At 33.0% G+C, this 14,513-nt stretch overlaps 2 protein-coding genes across 2 annotated transcripts in view; one reads left to right on the top strand and one right to left on the bottom strand.

The window, feature by feature from the left end:
* The window catches only part of LOC148225880 (organic cation transporter protein-like), a 35,736-nt gene that overhangs the window by 12,434 nt on the left and 8,789 nt on the right, over window positions 1–14,513 (top strand). The window lies entirely within an intron of this gene.
* Window positions 5,932–12,198, bottom strand: LOC148225881 (larval cuticle protein A3A-like). Its single transcript, XM_088204816.1, has 2 exons — window positions 7,951–12,198; window positions 5,932–6,451 (listed from the first exon to the last, which is right to left on the bottom strand). Exons 1-2 carry the CDS (start codon window positions 7,960–7,962, stop codon window positions 5,996–5,998), a joined length of 468 nt encoding a protein of 155 aa, XP_088060942.1. The 5' UTR covers window positions 7,963–12,198; the 3' UTR covers window positions 5,932–5,995.

Here is a 14,513-nt window from a genome sequence, read left to right as displayed (position 1 = left end):
TTATTACTTACATTCTTAACTTTAACTATAATTCGAATACTTTGCAATACAATACGATTTTCAATAAACGAGTATCAAATGAAGCATATCTTAACCGAATTTTGACCAACAGCAAAGCACAAAAAACATTTATCCCTTCTCAGAAATCAAAACTCCACGCCAAAAGCAATAAAATCATGACGGCGCCGATACGATTTTATTGCTTTTGACGTGAATTTTTGACTTCTGAGAAGTGTTAATTGTTTTTGTGTCCTACAATTGATCAAAATTCGATTTGAATATACTTCGACCAATACTCTCATATAAAAAGTCCGTATTAATATCGGTGAGGATAGCTATCATATTTTTAAAACATTGTGTAATATCAAAGTGCAGACAAATTATAGAGCAATACGCGAGATGCGACATCTGTCTGTACTTCTTTTTCCGCTTATTTTCTTCTGAAATATGAGTTTGTATTTTAGACTTGACATAATGAAAGTTTTAAAACTATAATTAGATTTAGAATTTTTATTATGTTAAGTTTGGGTTTGAACAGGAAATGTCAAATTGTGTTTCGTAGACATTTTAGAACAGCATATCAGCGCCTATCGATTAAATAATGTTTTTGCTAGTAGAAATATGTATCTACCGGTGAAAATATATTTGGACTTTACTATCGGAAACATAACTTCACTGAAAAATACACAGTCACTGTAACATTAATACATATGTAAATAAATAATGATAAATATGTAAATGTACTATATATTAATATGTATGGAAAAGTTAAAATCATTTAATTTCACTAGCACCTTACAGATAAATCATATTTTCACTAGTAAAAATATATAGTATCTACCGGTGATAATGTATTCCAAATAACATATTTAAAAGAAAAATTCGGGATATATTCGAGACTGTTCTTTTAGATGTTCTTCAAAGAATAACCCGAGAATTTCTAGTTTAAAATCAGGGAGGTCATTTCAGCTTTTTTTAGGGTAGGGGAAAAATTTAGCCAATCATTGGTGTTTTTTTTTTACTATTTATATTACATTGAGATTCATAGTATTTCATTATATGACATGCATTTTTCTGGTTAAATTCAAGGTGGATTAAATGGCCTCACCTTTTCCCCCCCCCCCTCCCCCAAATGTCGTCCTTGGCGTTTATTATTTTACTAAATGTATCATATATCAGATAAGATCCATATTTACATTTATTTGTAGTCTATCGCAGACGATAATAAAAGTCAATGTCGTGAAAAAGGCGAGACGCCACAACCACTTGGGATCCGATAGTAGTGGCACAGGTTTTGATTTCTCATACATGAACTTATCAATTTCAGTTCTGAGCTCAAAAAATCGATTTAATGTCTTTCCACGACTCAACCATCTCACTTCAGTATGGTAAAGTAAATCTCCATACTCAGCCTCAACCATTTCAAGAAAACTTTTGAATCGACTATGATTCAGACCAGTCTTGCGATTAAAGTTTACTATTGTTATTATAACAGACATTACTGAATATGCGTCCAAAAACTTTCCGAACAACGATTGTTGTTGAATTATGCAATGAAAATTCAAAGGTTTTCTAATATTTTTCTTTTCCAGAAATTCTCTAAGTTGGCAGATAAATTCAATATTTAAGTCAATCATATTTTTAGCACCATTCGTTGTAACCGTTGATAATTGATTTCAGTTAATATTAGGTTATTAATAGTTTCTGATAGACATGAAAATATATTTTCACCGGTAGTTCTATCTTTCGAAATTTTTAATCCTACTATTTCTTCTGTTACTTCAAACTTTTCGTTTACGCTTCGGATATAAATTAACATTTGAGCTGTGCGACTTATATCTTCACACTCATCCATTGCAATCGAAAAATTTGTAAAGTCGAGCACCTATTCTTCGAGCTGCTTCTTCATATCAGCGCCTATGTCTTCAATTCTTCGCACAGCAGTCGATTCAGATAAGCTCACAGCCATAAAATCGTTCACTTTTTTAGGACATATTTCCTCAGCAATCCAAACAAATTAGTTTTACAAAATCTCTTTCAATAAATGGTTTTCCTTCTTTAGCTAAAATTTTACTAGCTCGAAAACTTGCTCTAATCATGCTTATATTTTTATTACTAAAATCAATCGTATTTTTTTGTTGATTTTTGAGCTCCTCTTGAAATATGTCATATTTTGTCGCATGTTTTGCAGTGTAGTGTCGTTTTAAATTATATTCTTTTAAAACAGACACCACTTCATTGCAAATTAGACATATGCATTTGTTTTTGTTTTTCATAAACTTTGTTTTTGGGTCCACTACCTACTACCTGATAAAATTCCGATTGATGAATTGAAATATAGCTGTCGTGAATTCACAACCAAATAACACAATTCTATAAAATGAATATATCCTATATTAATTATTTATATGCTGAAATCGGGATTTTTTGGAGGGCCGGATGAAAATCTTTAGCGGGCCTGATCCGGCCCACGGGCCGTATGCTGGTGACCGCTGGTCTACTCCATCACTAGTTCATTCAAGGAGACGGGTGAAGGATATTGATCATAAAAAAGTATGAGCGGGACGTAGCTGACGATCTTGAAATGGTCTTTCTATGGTTAAAATTGGAATATATGCCATTTTTTATAATCTTTGTGTATAGTCTTGTAAATAGATATCATGTTTCTCTGCCTGACAACAAAGAAACTCAGTAGAAAAATAATCGTTTTCCATTTCTTGCAAAAAATCGTGAAATTTACGACGATTCAATCCTCGAGTTCTATTGATATTGTCACATTTTTATAATAACATGATTTTTTCAATTCAATTATTTAATCGGTAAAAACAAATGAACGATTGTAAATAGTTTTGTACTTTTATGCCTGCACTACACTCTCTGGAAATTGTCCGAACCGAAGTTACAACTGAAGTCGGCCGAGACATAGGACTTCGAGTAAGCGACCACACTGCCGCAAATTTCATATGCCGTCCGGACGGCGGCTTCTGTCACGTACAGCTGACATATTTGCGCGCGATCGAAAAATGTGCCAATTAAATTGTCATATTATTAAAATTTCGCTACTGATAATTATAAAAGTTTGTGTGGGCACTAACCAATAAAATATCAGTGGAAACTTTTCGGTCGTAAATATTAAATTTACGCAAAATCTTTGTCGGCTTTTGCAAAATGGCAAAAGGCATAAAAATGATACTTCAGAATACCACCACCACATCTGTGACTATCCTAGAATTTGTCGCCATCGATTCTAAATAAGAATTCGTTATAGTGTGACATTTATGTAAACCTATCTAGGAAAATACATAAAGATATTCGAAACGATTTTTTTTAACAAAATCAAGTACCACTAATTATTTAATTTTATATGAAAAAAAATATAATAACGATATCTGTTAGAAGAATATACTATCAAAAATATAATTAATCGCTTTTGGTGCCCTAAAATATTTAAAGATGTCAGTAAGAGTCTGTTGAAGTCCCCGATAAGCATGTGGTGTTATAACTTGACCACGTGACCACGATGCAGCGCTCGATATGCGTGTTGACCATAGGACGCCTACGCGCATACTGAAATTGAACCGAGTTACTCGTTCTATCTCAGTTTACGAAAAACCATATCGTTATCTCTCTCACTGTCGTCACTTAGCACGCCATAGAGCGAAAGGGGAAGTATCTCACCGCTCGCGCTCAAAAGAGCAGCTCCGACTTCGGTCCGTTTGCCGACAATGTTCGGAAGCGCTCGAAGCTGGCCAAGTCGACTGAATTACCCCCACTTTACCTCCCGTTCTAATCTCGGACAACTTCCGAGAGATTTTAGAGCGGGCAGAACCGAACTCGACACTATATTCTCCGTCCTTGGCCAACCTTGGCGAACTTCCAGAGAGTGTAGTTCAGGCATTATATTTATTTTATCTTTCCAAAAAAATTGAATGTGCGTTAGCAAAAAAACCGACGTCTAATCTACAACAGTCGCTATTATATAAACGAAAACATTAAATGGCATGTCATCCGTTTCGGATGTGCAGATATTTATCGTTCACCTTCAAGAAGCAAAAACGGCGTTACGTATAGGTAATTTGTTAAATTGATTGTCGCGCGGTTAATAATTGTGCATTAATTCCGTCCGCTGCGAGCGAAAGAAAGCAACCGCAACAATCGAAAAGTTCGCGTGTTATGACTTTACATAAGCGTCGTAATTAGACCCAGACCGCAAATCGCCGAGAAGTCGTCGCCCACTCGTCCCGGAAGGAATCGTCAAAAGTTGACACGAGTCACTCGTTATCTGATTACACACACTAGGTCTAGAGAACTTTGACCCTTTCCGCTCGGCTGGTCTATGTCTACGTTTATAAAGATGCTTAATTCAATCAATTCGGTAAACGGAGGCAGTCTGCTCGGAATGATAATGCGACACTCGGATTCACTTAAACAAACATCTGTTTCATATGTGAATAGATTAATTTGCATTCGAATTAAGGATAAAGATATCACGATCGAATTCCTATCACATAACTAATTATCTAATAAAATGTTTATCAGGATGTAACGCTCAAATAGTTTGAAAATTAAACAAACAGTGACAGCTGAAGATGTTTTTGACCCGGTTAGCGGAAAATACATACTCAACAAATACGCGTTTTTCTGGTACATACGTCGAGGAAATGAAATTATTGTTTCGACTTTATGACGCCAAGTGGTGTATCTTTATGATGATGACCGAGCGTGTTTGATAAATATTTTTATAGCATAAATATAAATTATACCATACATTTCAGATCAGGTAGCGCTATCGAATAAGGAATAGTCCAGTTTGATCTAAAACAGTTGTAGCAGGCGTTAGGAATCGGTATTGCATTGAAGCTCGTTACTGAGCGTTCCCACTGCGACGGCGCCGACCCGATTTTATTGCTTTTGACGTGAATTTTTGCCTTCTGAGAAGCGATAATTGTTTTTTGCGCTCTTCTTTGGTTTATATGCTCCTTATTTAATTCGTAATATTATTATAAAAGTCTCGAATGAAGTTAATGTTCGCTAACATTTCTGACATGGTTGAATATTACCTGATCTGTACATCGAAGATTTAACACGCGACCAATTTTAATTATTTCTGTGTTCAATTCAATGTGTTCAGCAATTTTAGCGGCAGTATATTTGGAATGCAAATAATTTCCAATATCAACATCACTTTTTTTCCGTAATTCTAAAGCTGCTTCTATATCAAACATTGGTCGATTTTGTTTAACTAGTTTCGTTGATTATATTCGCATTTATTTTAATTTCTTTATAATATATTAATCTTACTGCTGGCGGAAGAATTTTCTTATTATGTTGGTTAATAATAACTCAAATTTTCAATTGCGAGATAGATTTGGAACTTTATTTTATTTTTTCGCAAAGAAAAGCTTGATAAATATATTTTTTAGCTCCATGTGGAATGACAAAACACAATGTCCATTCTTTTGAAACATATGTATATGTTTTTTGCTTTCGAGTCTTAAATGATGTGAACAATCTTTTCGTCATAATTTGCCATTTATATTGTTCTGTAAATTACAGCATTCGTGTATTTGATGATGAATTTGAAGACGTTTTTTTCAGTCAAGTTCGTTCAAAACTCGATCGAATTGGTATATATTTAATATGGATAGTGATTTCGATGTACGTGGATGTTTATGTGTGTGTTTATACATTTTATTCGTATATGATTACGACGTATTGATGCAAACTCTAAACTCAAACATGTCCGCAAAATTGAGTTAATTTAATTTAGATCAATCGATTGTATTATTGTATTACGATAGCGTATCTGTTTTTTTGCAAGTTTGCGTACATATGTTTGGCAATGTAGAATAGTAAATAAATCAGGACGGTGAACCGGTTCGGTCCGAATCGCCGGTTCGGCCCCGTTTGGAGAAAAATGAGACACATACGTTCAGGTGGATGGATTTATTTAAATAAATAATAATAAATAGAAGAGGTCGGCGGCGGAGAGGAGTTAGTGGTAGTATGAGTGGGGAGCGGCGGCGTAGGCGACCGGGGCGGCTACGACCTTAGCGATCGGGGCTACGGCGGCGACCTTGACGGCGTGGCCGAGGGGCTCTCTGTGGACGACGGCGTTGAATCCGTTGTGGGGGTCGGCGGTGTACTCGACGGTACGCTTGAAACCGTCGGCGTCGATCAGGGAGTAGGAGCCTTGGACGACGTCTCCGTTTCTGGTCTCGTGTTGATTCTTAGAGTCTCCGGTGAGCGAGTCCTGCACGTCGTAGGCATAGTTGTACTGGGGGTTGGGGTCGTAGTCGGCGTCCACGGTGGCGTACTTGGCTACCGGGGCGGCGTAGGCAAGAGGGGCGGCGATCTTGGCCACGGGAGCGGCGTAGGACACCGGCGCGTATGCAGGCTGGGCGATGATGCCGGCGTGAGCCACGGCCACAAGGGCGAACAGGGCGATGAACTGAAATTAAAATGTGTACTTTTATTCACCGTTTGGGTTTTTATAATTCAACACCGATATATATATTTCTCGATAAAAACGGAAGAAGCAACAATTTTCAACTATCGCTTAAGTTTTTATATATACGATTCTCAATTAAATTCAGTTTCTTAAATTTAGAACCAGTGTTCTAAAGCATTGCTGCCTTTTAATGTTTCTTCTAGTAAAATTATGGAGTAGTACCTAAAGTTATAAAAAAAAATTAGTTCCAAATATTACTTCTAAAGTGAAATATGAAAACGGATCTTTTAAAACGTGATTTTTTTATAAACCATGCACTCAATAGCAACTAAGTTTATCTGAAGTCTAGAGTACTTAATCGATTATTTGCTAGATTTTCAACTATATGAGTATTCGAATAATTGATCGAATATTCGTAAAACATTCGTTTGTACTATATTTTTTTCTCAATATACCTAAGTGACTAGTGCCACTCCAAAATCCATAGTCCTTTATGCGCTTTTATTTTGTTTCGAAATGCGAGTCTCACCAAAAATGCTTTTACGCCTTCGAATAACATTTGTGAATAAAATGTTTTATCAGCGTGTCTACTATGATCGAAATTCACAGAATTCGTTCGTTGAACGATTTCAGTTAATTTATTTCTAGTTATTTAATTATATCAAGCAGCTGACCTTAATTCTAGTGATTTAAAAAAACTGAAATGACATCTCCGACCAAAAAGTATGTAACAAAAAATACTGTTACTAGTCAGTAAGGGCATCAAAAGGAACTTAGACGATCCTAGGCTGTAATATATGTGCATTGAACCGCGTGTAAAAAAATGATAAAAAATAAAATTGGGTTGCTAAAACCTTGAACCCAGATTTTGATCATAATGTGATCTAGAATTTTACCGGCTTAGAACAATGTCCAAGCAGTACAGCCTAAGATTTAAAACAAAAACTGAAAGAAGGTATCTGGTAGAAGACTTGTTAGATCAGAGCAATACCCAAAAAATAATATTACACAAAAAAAATACCGCTGCGCGGCTGAGTTTCTATATTATGTGATAATACAGTGTATCACTGAGAAAATATAATCTATTAAAAATATATTAATCAAATTAATTTATTTTAAATTATCATATTTAAGGGAGAAAATATTAGTAATTGCTTCAAAATTTAATTTTTAGAATAAAAAAATTGAATCTTCAAAAGTAGGGCTAAAGATCTTAGAGTTTATTACAAATTTATGTTCAATGAAATAATATAAAATAGATCAAAGTAAAGGTTTCAATGGTAAAATAGGCTTAGAAATTAATAGTAAAAATAAAAATGGGCCCTCGATTTCAGAGGAAGAATAAAAAAGACAGATCTTAGAGTTTCTTACAAATCAAATTTTAATAAAATAGACCAAAGTAAAAGTTTCAAATGGAAAAATAGGCTTAGAAATTAAAAATGGGCCCTCGATTCCAGAGGAAGAATAAGACGGACAGATAGACCGAGAGGGTTGTGTACCTTAGCGACCATTTTGGAGTTGTCCGGCGAACGAAGGCAGGAGAAGTGATGGTGGTGGCTCGTCAGCGGCGGCTTTTATACCGACTCCTCTCGGTTATCCTCCGGTCTGCCAAACCTGTCCGAGACCCACCCGCGGACATTGAGACACTTTCGACCGTTCCATATTCGGCGGTTGCGCAACCGCTGACGAAACGTCCTCTCCGCCGTAGCCGGGTCTCCCTCTGGACTCTTCCGGCGACCTTGACCGCGTTGGCGTATCGGGCGACGCCCAGGCTCCGTTTCGCTTTCGTTTACGAACCGCCGCCGGTTTTTTTTAAGGTAGACCACTATTCGCTAAGGGCGTCCTTCGAGGGAGTCGGACACGCCCGTGTCCCAGTTTGTAGCATGCGAACCGATCGTAATTTTCGACTTTTGGAGGTCGTTATGTCATAGGCCTCCGATCTACTAGACGCTTTGCGCAAGCGAACGCCGAAAAGTTCAAACGGTCTTTCCGAAAGCTGCGTTCTCTCACGATGATAATAATTGCAAAATTAAATAATCAATTGCATCTCACTCGTAACGATTGTATCGTGCAGCTTCCTGACGTGCACCGGCGTGTTAAAGATGTCCTTTCCATTTATATAATAGAATGATTAAAATCGTCGATTTGTATATTATAATTGTCATATTTTTTATACTAATCACGATTATTAAAAATATACAAGTAACCTTTATTCGTCACTATACGCTCTACTTTATTACTTATAAACACAAATCCACTATATAAACAAAAGTGTGCCGCCCGGGGCGATCCTTAAAAATACCCCTCCCCTCTTCCATACAATTTTTAAAAAAATACTTCAAGATGAAATGTTGTCTTACAGTGGAAATTTCATATTAGACGCATTAAAGTCCCCCGTGATATTTTTAAATTAATATTTTTATAATCGCTAACATGGATTTTTCTACAAAATATTATCACCATGCTATTTTGGAAGATTTTTCTTTCTTTGGAATCTGTGAACTTTGTGTTTTTTAGTATAACAAAAACAAGTATTTTTATTTACTCAGGGTTACAGGAATTAATAGAAACATTACCAATTCATATGTTTATATTAATAGAAACATTAATAATTCATATGTTACAGACAAAGTGTGAATTTCGATAATGCATACATTACCTAGACAATGTAAGCACTGTCAAATCACTTCAGTTACAGTACACACAAAAGCATTTATGAACAATATAACTAGTTATTGTATGCTTTCACTTTTTATTCGGTGATTGTCAAAGTATTCAAAATTTAATAATTTAATAATTTAACAGGTATTTTAAACGATTTATGTAAGGTAAATCCTGTTCCCAATTTATATAATCCTCCTTTTAAGTAGATTCGTTGCAAAGAGGTGTTCACTGTTCTGATCAATGCTCGCTCTGATGTCTGAATGTCTAATTACGTAATAAATTGGGTTTATACGTGCATGTTACTACGGAAGATTTAAAAATAAATACATAAATAAATTAGCTTGGTAGTCAAACACGCTCGTCTGTCAAATCTTATCCGTTGACGATGTAACTGGCTCATGTCGGAGAGTTTATACACTCACTGGTTAAAGCATACATTATCTAGCAAAAGTATTCACAAAATGTAACATTGTAAGATTTAACTAAAACTCATAGTTAGTGCATAATTTGTCTTTTCATTGTATACTTTATCGAAATTCAACAGCTTAACGGTAACAAATATATGTTACAAAGTGTGAATTTCGATAATGCATACATTAACTAGGCAATGTATGCACTATAAATACACTTCAGTTACACTATACATATTGTACGATTTCAGTGTTTTTAAAAGTATTTAAAATGTTCATCTGAACTAACGTACACTTAAGTTGCCATTTGCAAATTCTTATAGGTGATATAAATTATGAAAAAACTTTTTAATTACATATATTGAAATAAAAAAATGTATTAAAATATAACAAATTATACATCGTTTTGTGTAATTATTTTGGGAAAATCTAAAATAAATAAAAAATATATAATATTGCAAAAATAATTTCTGGCATTGTGCAAAATTAACATTAAAATAAATATAACATTGAAACAGCTGTTATTTATATGGCAAACGAATCATTGCCAAAGAATTTAATTTTTGTTGACTGGGAAATATCAGAGCAAGTCACAACAAAACACAATACTATATTATCAAACAATGTTTTCAGAGTGTTAATCGGAAACCCTTTCCCTTTTTTAACAACCTGCTATGAATGCAGCTGTGAACAATGAAAGATATCACGCTCATTTGTCAAATCTAGTTCGTTGACGATGTAACTAGTTCACGTTGGAAAGTTCACACACTCACTAGTTGAAGCATACACTATGCGTGCATTATCTAGGAAAAGTAAACATGAAATGTAGTGTTGTAAACTTAGTACATACTTTTTCTTTGGAATTTAGATTTTAAATATAAGTCTAGAAATATATTTATTCATAACAATGATTATTAGTTTATACATAATCATAATTACAGAACAATCAATAATAATATGTTCTTGCGATTAAATTTAAATTAATAATTATTTTAATTACCATTCCGACGATTATCTTAAATTAAGTTTTTTTACCTAGCGGATGAGTCGATCTGTCATTAGCGCAATGCAACAATAAGGAAAACCTGCAAATTGTTAAATAAAATACAATATTTTATTGACAATAATTCAATGCATCGCATAGCTTCCAAAAGAACCGAGAAAAATTTATCATAAAACATCATACACTGTAATTCATTTCTCTATCCAATCACGAAAGTTACGAGGTCATTGTGGACCCTTGAGATAAATAGAGAACGATATCAGAAATACATTTACTGTACTATAATATATTGTATTTCGATGTTTTTAGCCAGACTATACAAATATTATACAAAAAATTATAAATATAGCGGTACCTCGGTTTTCATCGGAAAACAATCGTTGAAATCCGAAACCAACGAAAACCGAGACAATTTTTTTTGTTTAGTCTTTGTACATGGTTAAAGTTATTAAATATAAATTCAATGTCCACATCTGTAGAAATAGTAAATCTATGTATCTCTATTGCCAATTCTTTAATTCTTAAAAAATCCTCCAAATCGTCTGCCTTTTTATCGGATTTAATTAGATGATTGTGGTTGTTCATTTGTAATTAAAATTGATTTTTTTTTAAATTATAATTTGTTCAAAATATTTTTCAAATGTTTTGTGATTTTGCGCTATGGACGCACATGGACCAAACCGAAATAAACCGACATTTTTTTTTATTTGAATTATTATGCAACAATATTAGATATGTTTATTATATTAGATATAGTCTTAAATATAAATAGATTTACTAGTTATAGAAGTATGATGGATTAATAGATTGGAATGGTTATATGAGCCTATATTTGTGATAGTGGACTAAGTCATGTTTCTTTCTTTTCTATACATATATTTAAAGGTTTGCATTTGAATTGATTAAAAAATATTTTTATATTACACAACACAATGATTTAAAATTTATATACTCTGCTAGACTTTTAATTTATTTAGACATAAATTTTGCATGTAGCTTATAAGGAAACATAAAAATTTAAGGTTGAAATGGCTTAGAACGTTTTTAAAATTAACCGAACGTATTAAAATTGATTTATTTTTTTCATTTAAAATAAATTTTTATTATGCCATGTTAATTAACATTTTTAATAATGTTTCAAGTATTTGATTATGACATATCTATTTTTATTCTCTGGAAGTAGTTTTTAGGATTTTTAAAATATTCATGGTAAATTGATGGAATATAATATAGCAAATCTGTCATATCATATTTTTCTTCTGTTATTGATCTGCTGGTAGAGTAACTTTTGCCCCCCCTCCCCTCTGGAAACAGCTGAAATAACGGTCGCGAAGGCGAGGATTTGAAAAGGAATCTAAGATCAGATCGAGGATGCGACTACTCTCTTCGGAACGCTGAGACTATCTTAGAAATCATGGCTGTCGAGACGAAAGACGTTTGACGGTCGGGCGGAGTCGGTACGGCTTTTATTCGGAGATCTGCCATTATGCTCTCCTTTCACTTTCGAACCGGAGCGATTAAGTCTGAGACTACTTTTGCACTCGTTCGCAAACCCTGACTCACTTTCGGCCGCTATCTTCGACCTCTCTACTCTTTGTTTACCCAGATAAATCGATCGCATACTGCGTTCTATTCTCGCAGCGGAATCAAAATTCACCATTAAATAAAAAAAAAATTTTTTCACTATAAGTTAATAAATATTATTACATACATACATATTTATCTTGACGCTTGAATAAATTCAAGTAAATAGATCAAATAAATCAGTATGATTATTACCGACATTATAAATCTAAATAATTAATATATTTTTAATATATATAAGATAATACGCATTTAATGTTCAATGTATAATGAGGTATTATTACAAAACTTAACATCTAACAAGTTAATAAGTTTGATCAAATTGAATTTTTAATATGCTTAATAAACTACTAATCACACGTCCCATTGTAATAAGAGAGGTGATACTATCATAATACTGAAGGTTGTGAAAGTGTTTCGATTGTCCGATTTGACATTTGAAACATATTTAGTTTAAGAAGTAGAATGATGAAATATTAAACGAGTACAGACAAATAATAAACACCCTCATAATACTACAAAAAAACAAGAAGCTTATTTTCCTACACAAAAATTTACATTAAACTAGTCATAATATGGGTGTATATCAGGAGTCCCCAAACTTTTTGAAAACCGCGTTCGATTTTTTCGATTTGACAAGTTTCATTCTAAAAAATGTCTGTTCGCAAATATAAGTCCTTCCAAACATTCATTTAATTTTTTTGGTATTGTTTTTTTTTATTTTAGGTAAATCACTCTTCTCTAAAATATAATGAAATTTTATTAAATTTTCATTTTTTAATATTGATTTCACATTCGCCTGAAAATCAATTAATTCTAATTATACATCTTCTTATATATAATTGTTCTAAGCCGCCGCCGTCGCTTCCGCTTCCGGACGCGCATAACTTTAAACGAAACATTCTCCGTTCAATTATCTACTCTGTAAATCGTATCGCTTTGTATTAACGGTGTGTAACAATACACGTAAACAAAGGAAATATATTTAATTATAATAATAAATAATATTAAAAATTAAAATTGAATTTGTTCATATTGATTTTCGAGCCGCCGGTAATGCGTTCTGTTGTTTCGACCAATCAAAAATAAGCATTCAAATATTCAAATAGCTTCGACCAATGAAAAATAAGCATTCAAATTCAAATAGACAGTACCGTGACAACACTTTTAAATAATTATTATTTAATAATAAAATTTTGCTACGCGACAATAATTTTCATTAATTCGTCATTTGACTGAATAAAAATGAAATATATACATAATGTGTTGAGGATTAGAAGAATACATTGATTAAACTAGATAAACAATCATAAAATAATCTTCGTAATGAAATTTTCAAATTTTGAATTCCCGGCGACGGGCTCCGAGGCCTAAAAGTGAGTTTTTGCTTTTATAAATAATCGGATTGCAAATTAACTAGGTGTGTTATGACTATGAAAATTAAATATATACATAATGTGTTTAGGATAAGAAGAATACATTGATTAAATTAGATAAACAATAATAAAACAATCTTTGTAATGAAATCTTCAAATTTTGAAATCCCGTCGCCGGGCTCCGAGGCCGGAAAGTGAGTTTTTCTTTTATATTACATAAACATTATCATTGCTTTCCGATTTAATACACATATACGTTAGATTTTAAGAATTTTAAATTAACCAGTTATGTTTTAAACATGAACGTGTAATATATCCTTAGTATGTGAGGATTGAAAGTTATGTCGATCAAATCGGCGCTGTCGGACAGCTTATAAATGTGTAGTTTCTTGGATGTTATCTAATAAACGACATTTTACAATGATTATAAATATGTGATTTCTAATAAACGACATTTTACAATGATTATAAATATGTGATTGCATACCTGGAATAATCGATAGCCAAAATATCTAAGAGTGGGTTATTTTTAATTCCGATGTGGCAAAATAGGTACAATTTTTGTTTTGTGCCATCATTCCTCTTTCTGAATAGCCAAATTTAAGATATTCAGTTACATCAAACTTATGTAGTATGTTCTTTATAAAAAGATAATACTTGCTGACAGTGACTTCAACATGAGAAGATTAACTCTTTGTTTATATATACCAATTCTATGTTGTAGCCATATAGGTCATCAAATTGTTCCATCATTGCTTCTGAAAAATAATTAAAAAACAATAAGACTCCTATCAAGAGTAAAAACTGAACACATTATTACTACTAATATAATCCATAAATTAAATTTAAACGACAACCAAAGAACACAATTGATGGATGTACTGTAGAGGATTAAACACGTAGATTGGCATAATTTCATCTTCTACAAAATTGTCACAATATGTCATATATTTTTTATTATTACTAGCATTGTAATATGTTTAATTAACTTCGGTATGTATACCTTTAATTGCCAAATCACCGCT

This window comes from Plectrocnemia conspersa, unplaced genomic scaffold (assembly GCF_051122295.1).
Source record: "Plectrocnemia conspersa isolate PC_06_02 unplaced genomic scaffold, ASM5112229v1 ptg000014l, whole genome shotgun sequence".
Lineage (NCBI taxonomy): Eukaryota > Metazoa > Arthropoda > Insecta > Trichoptera > Polycentropodidae > Plectrocnemia > Plectrocnemia conspersa.
This window is presented reverse-complemented; position numbering and strand designations above follow the sequence as displayed.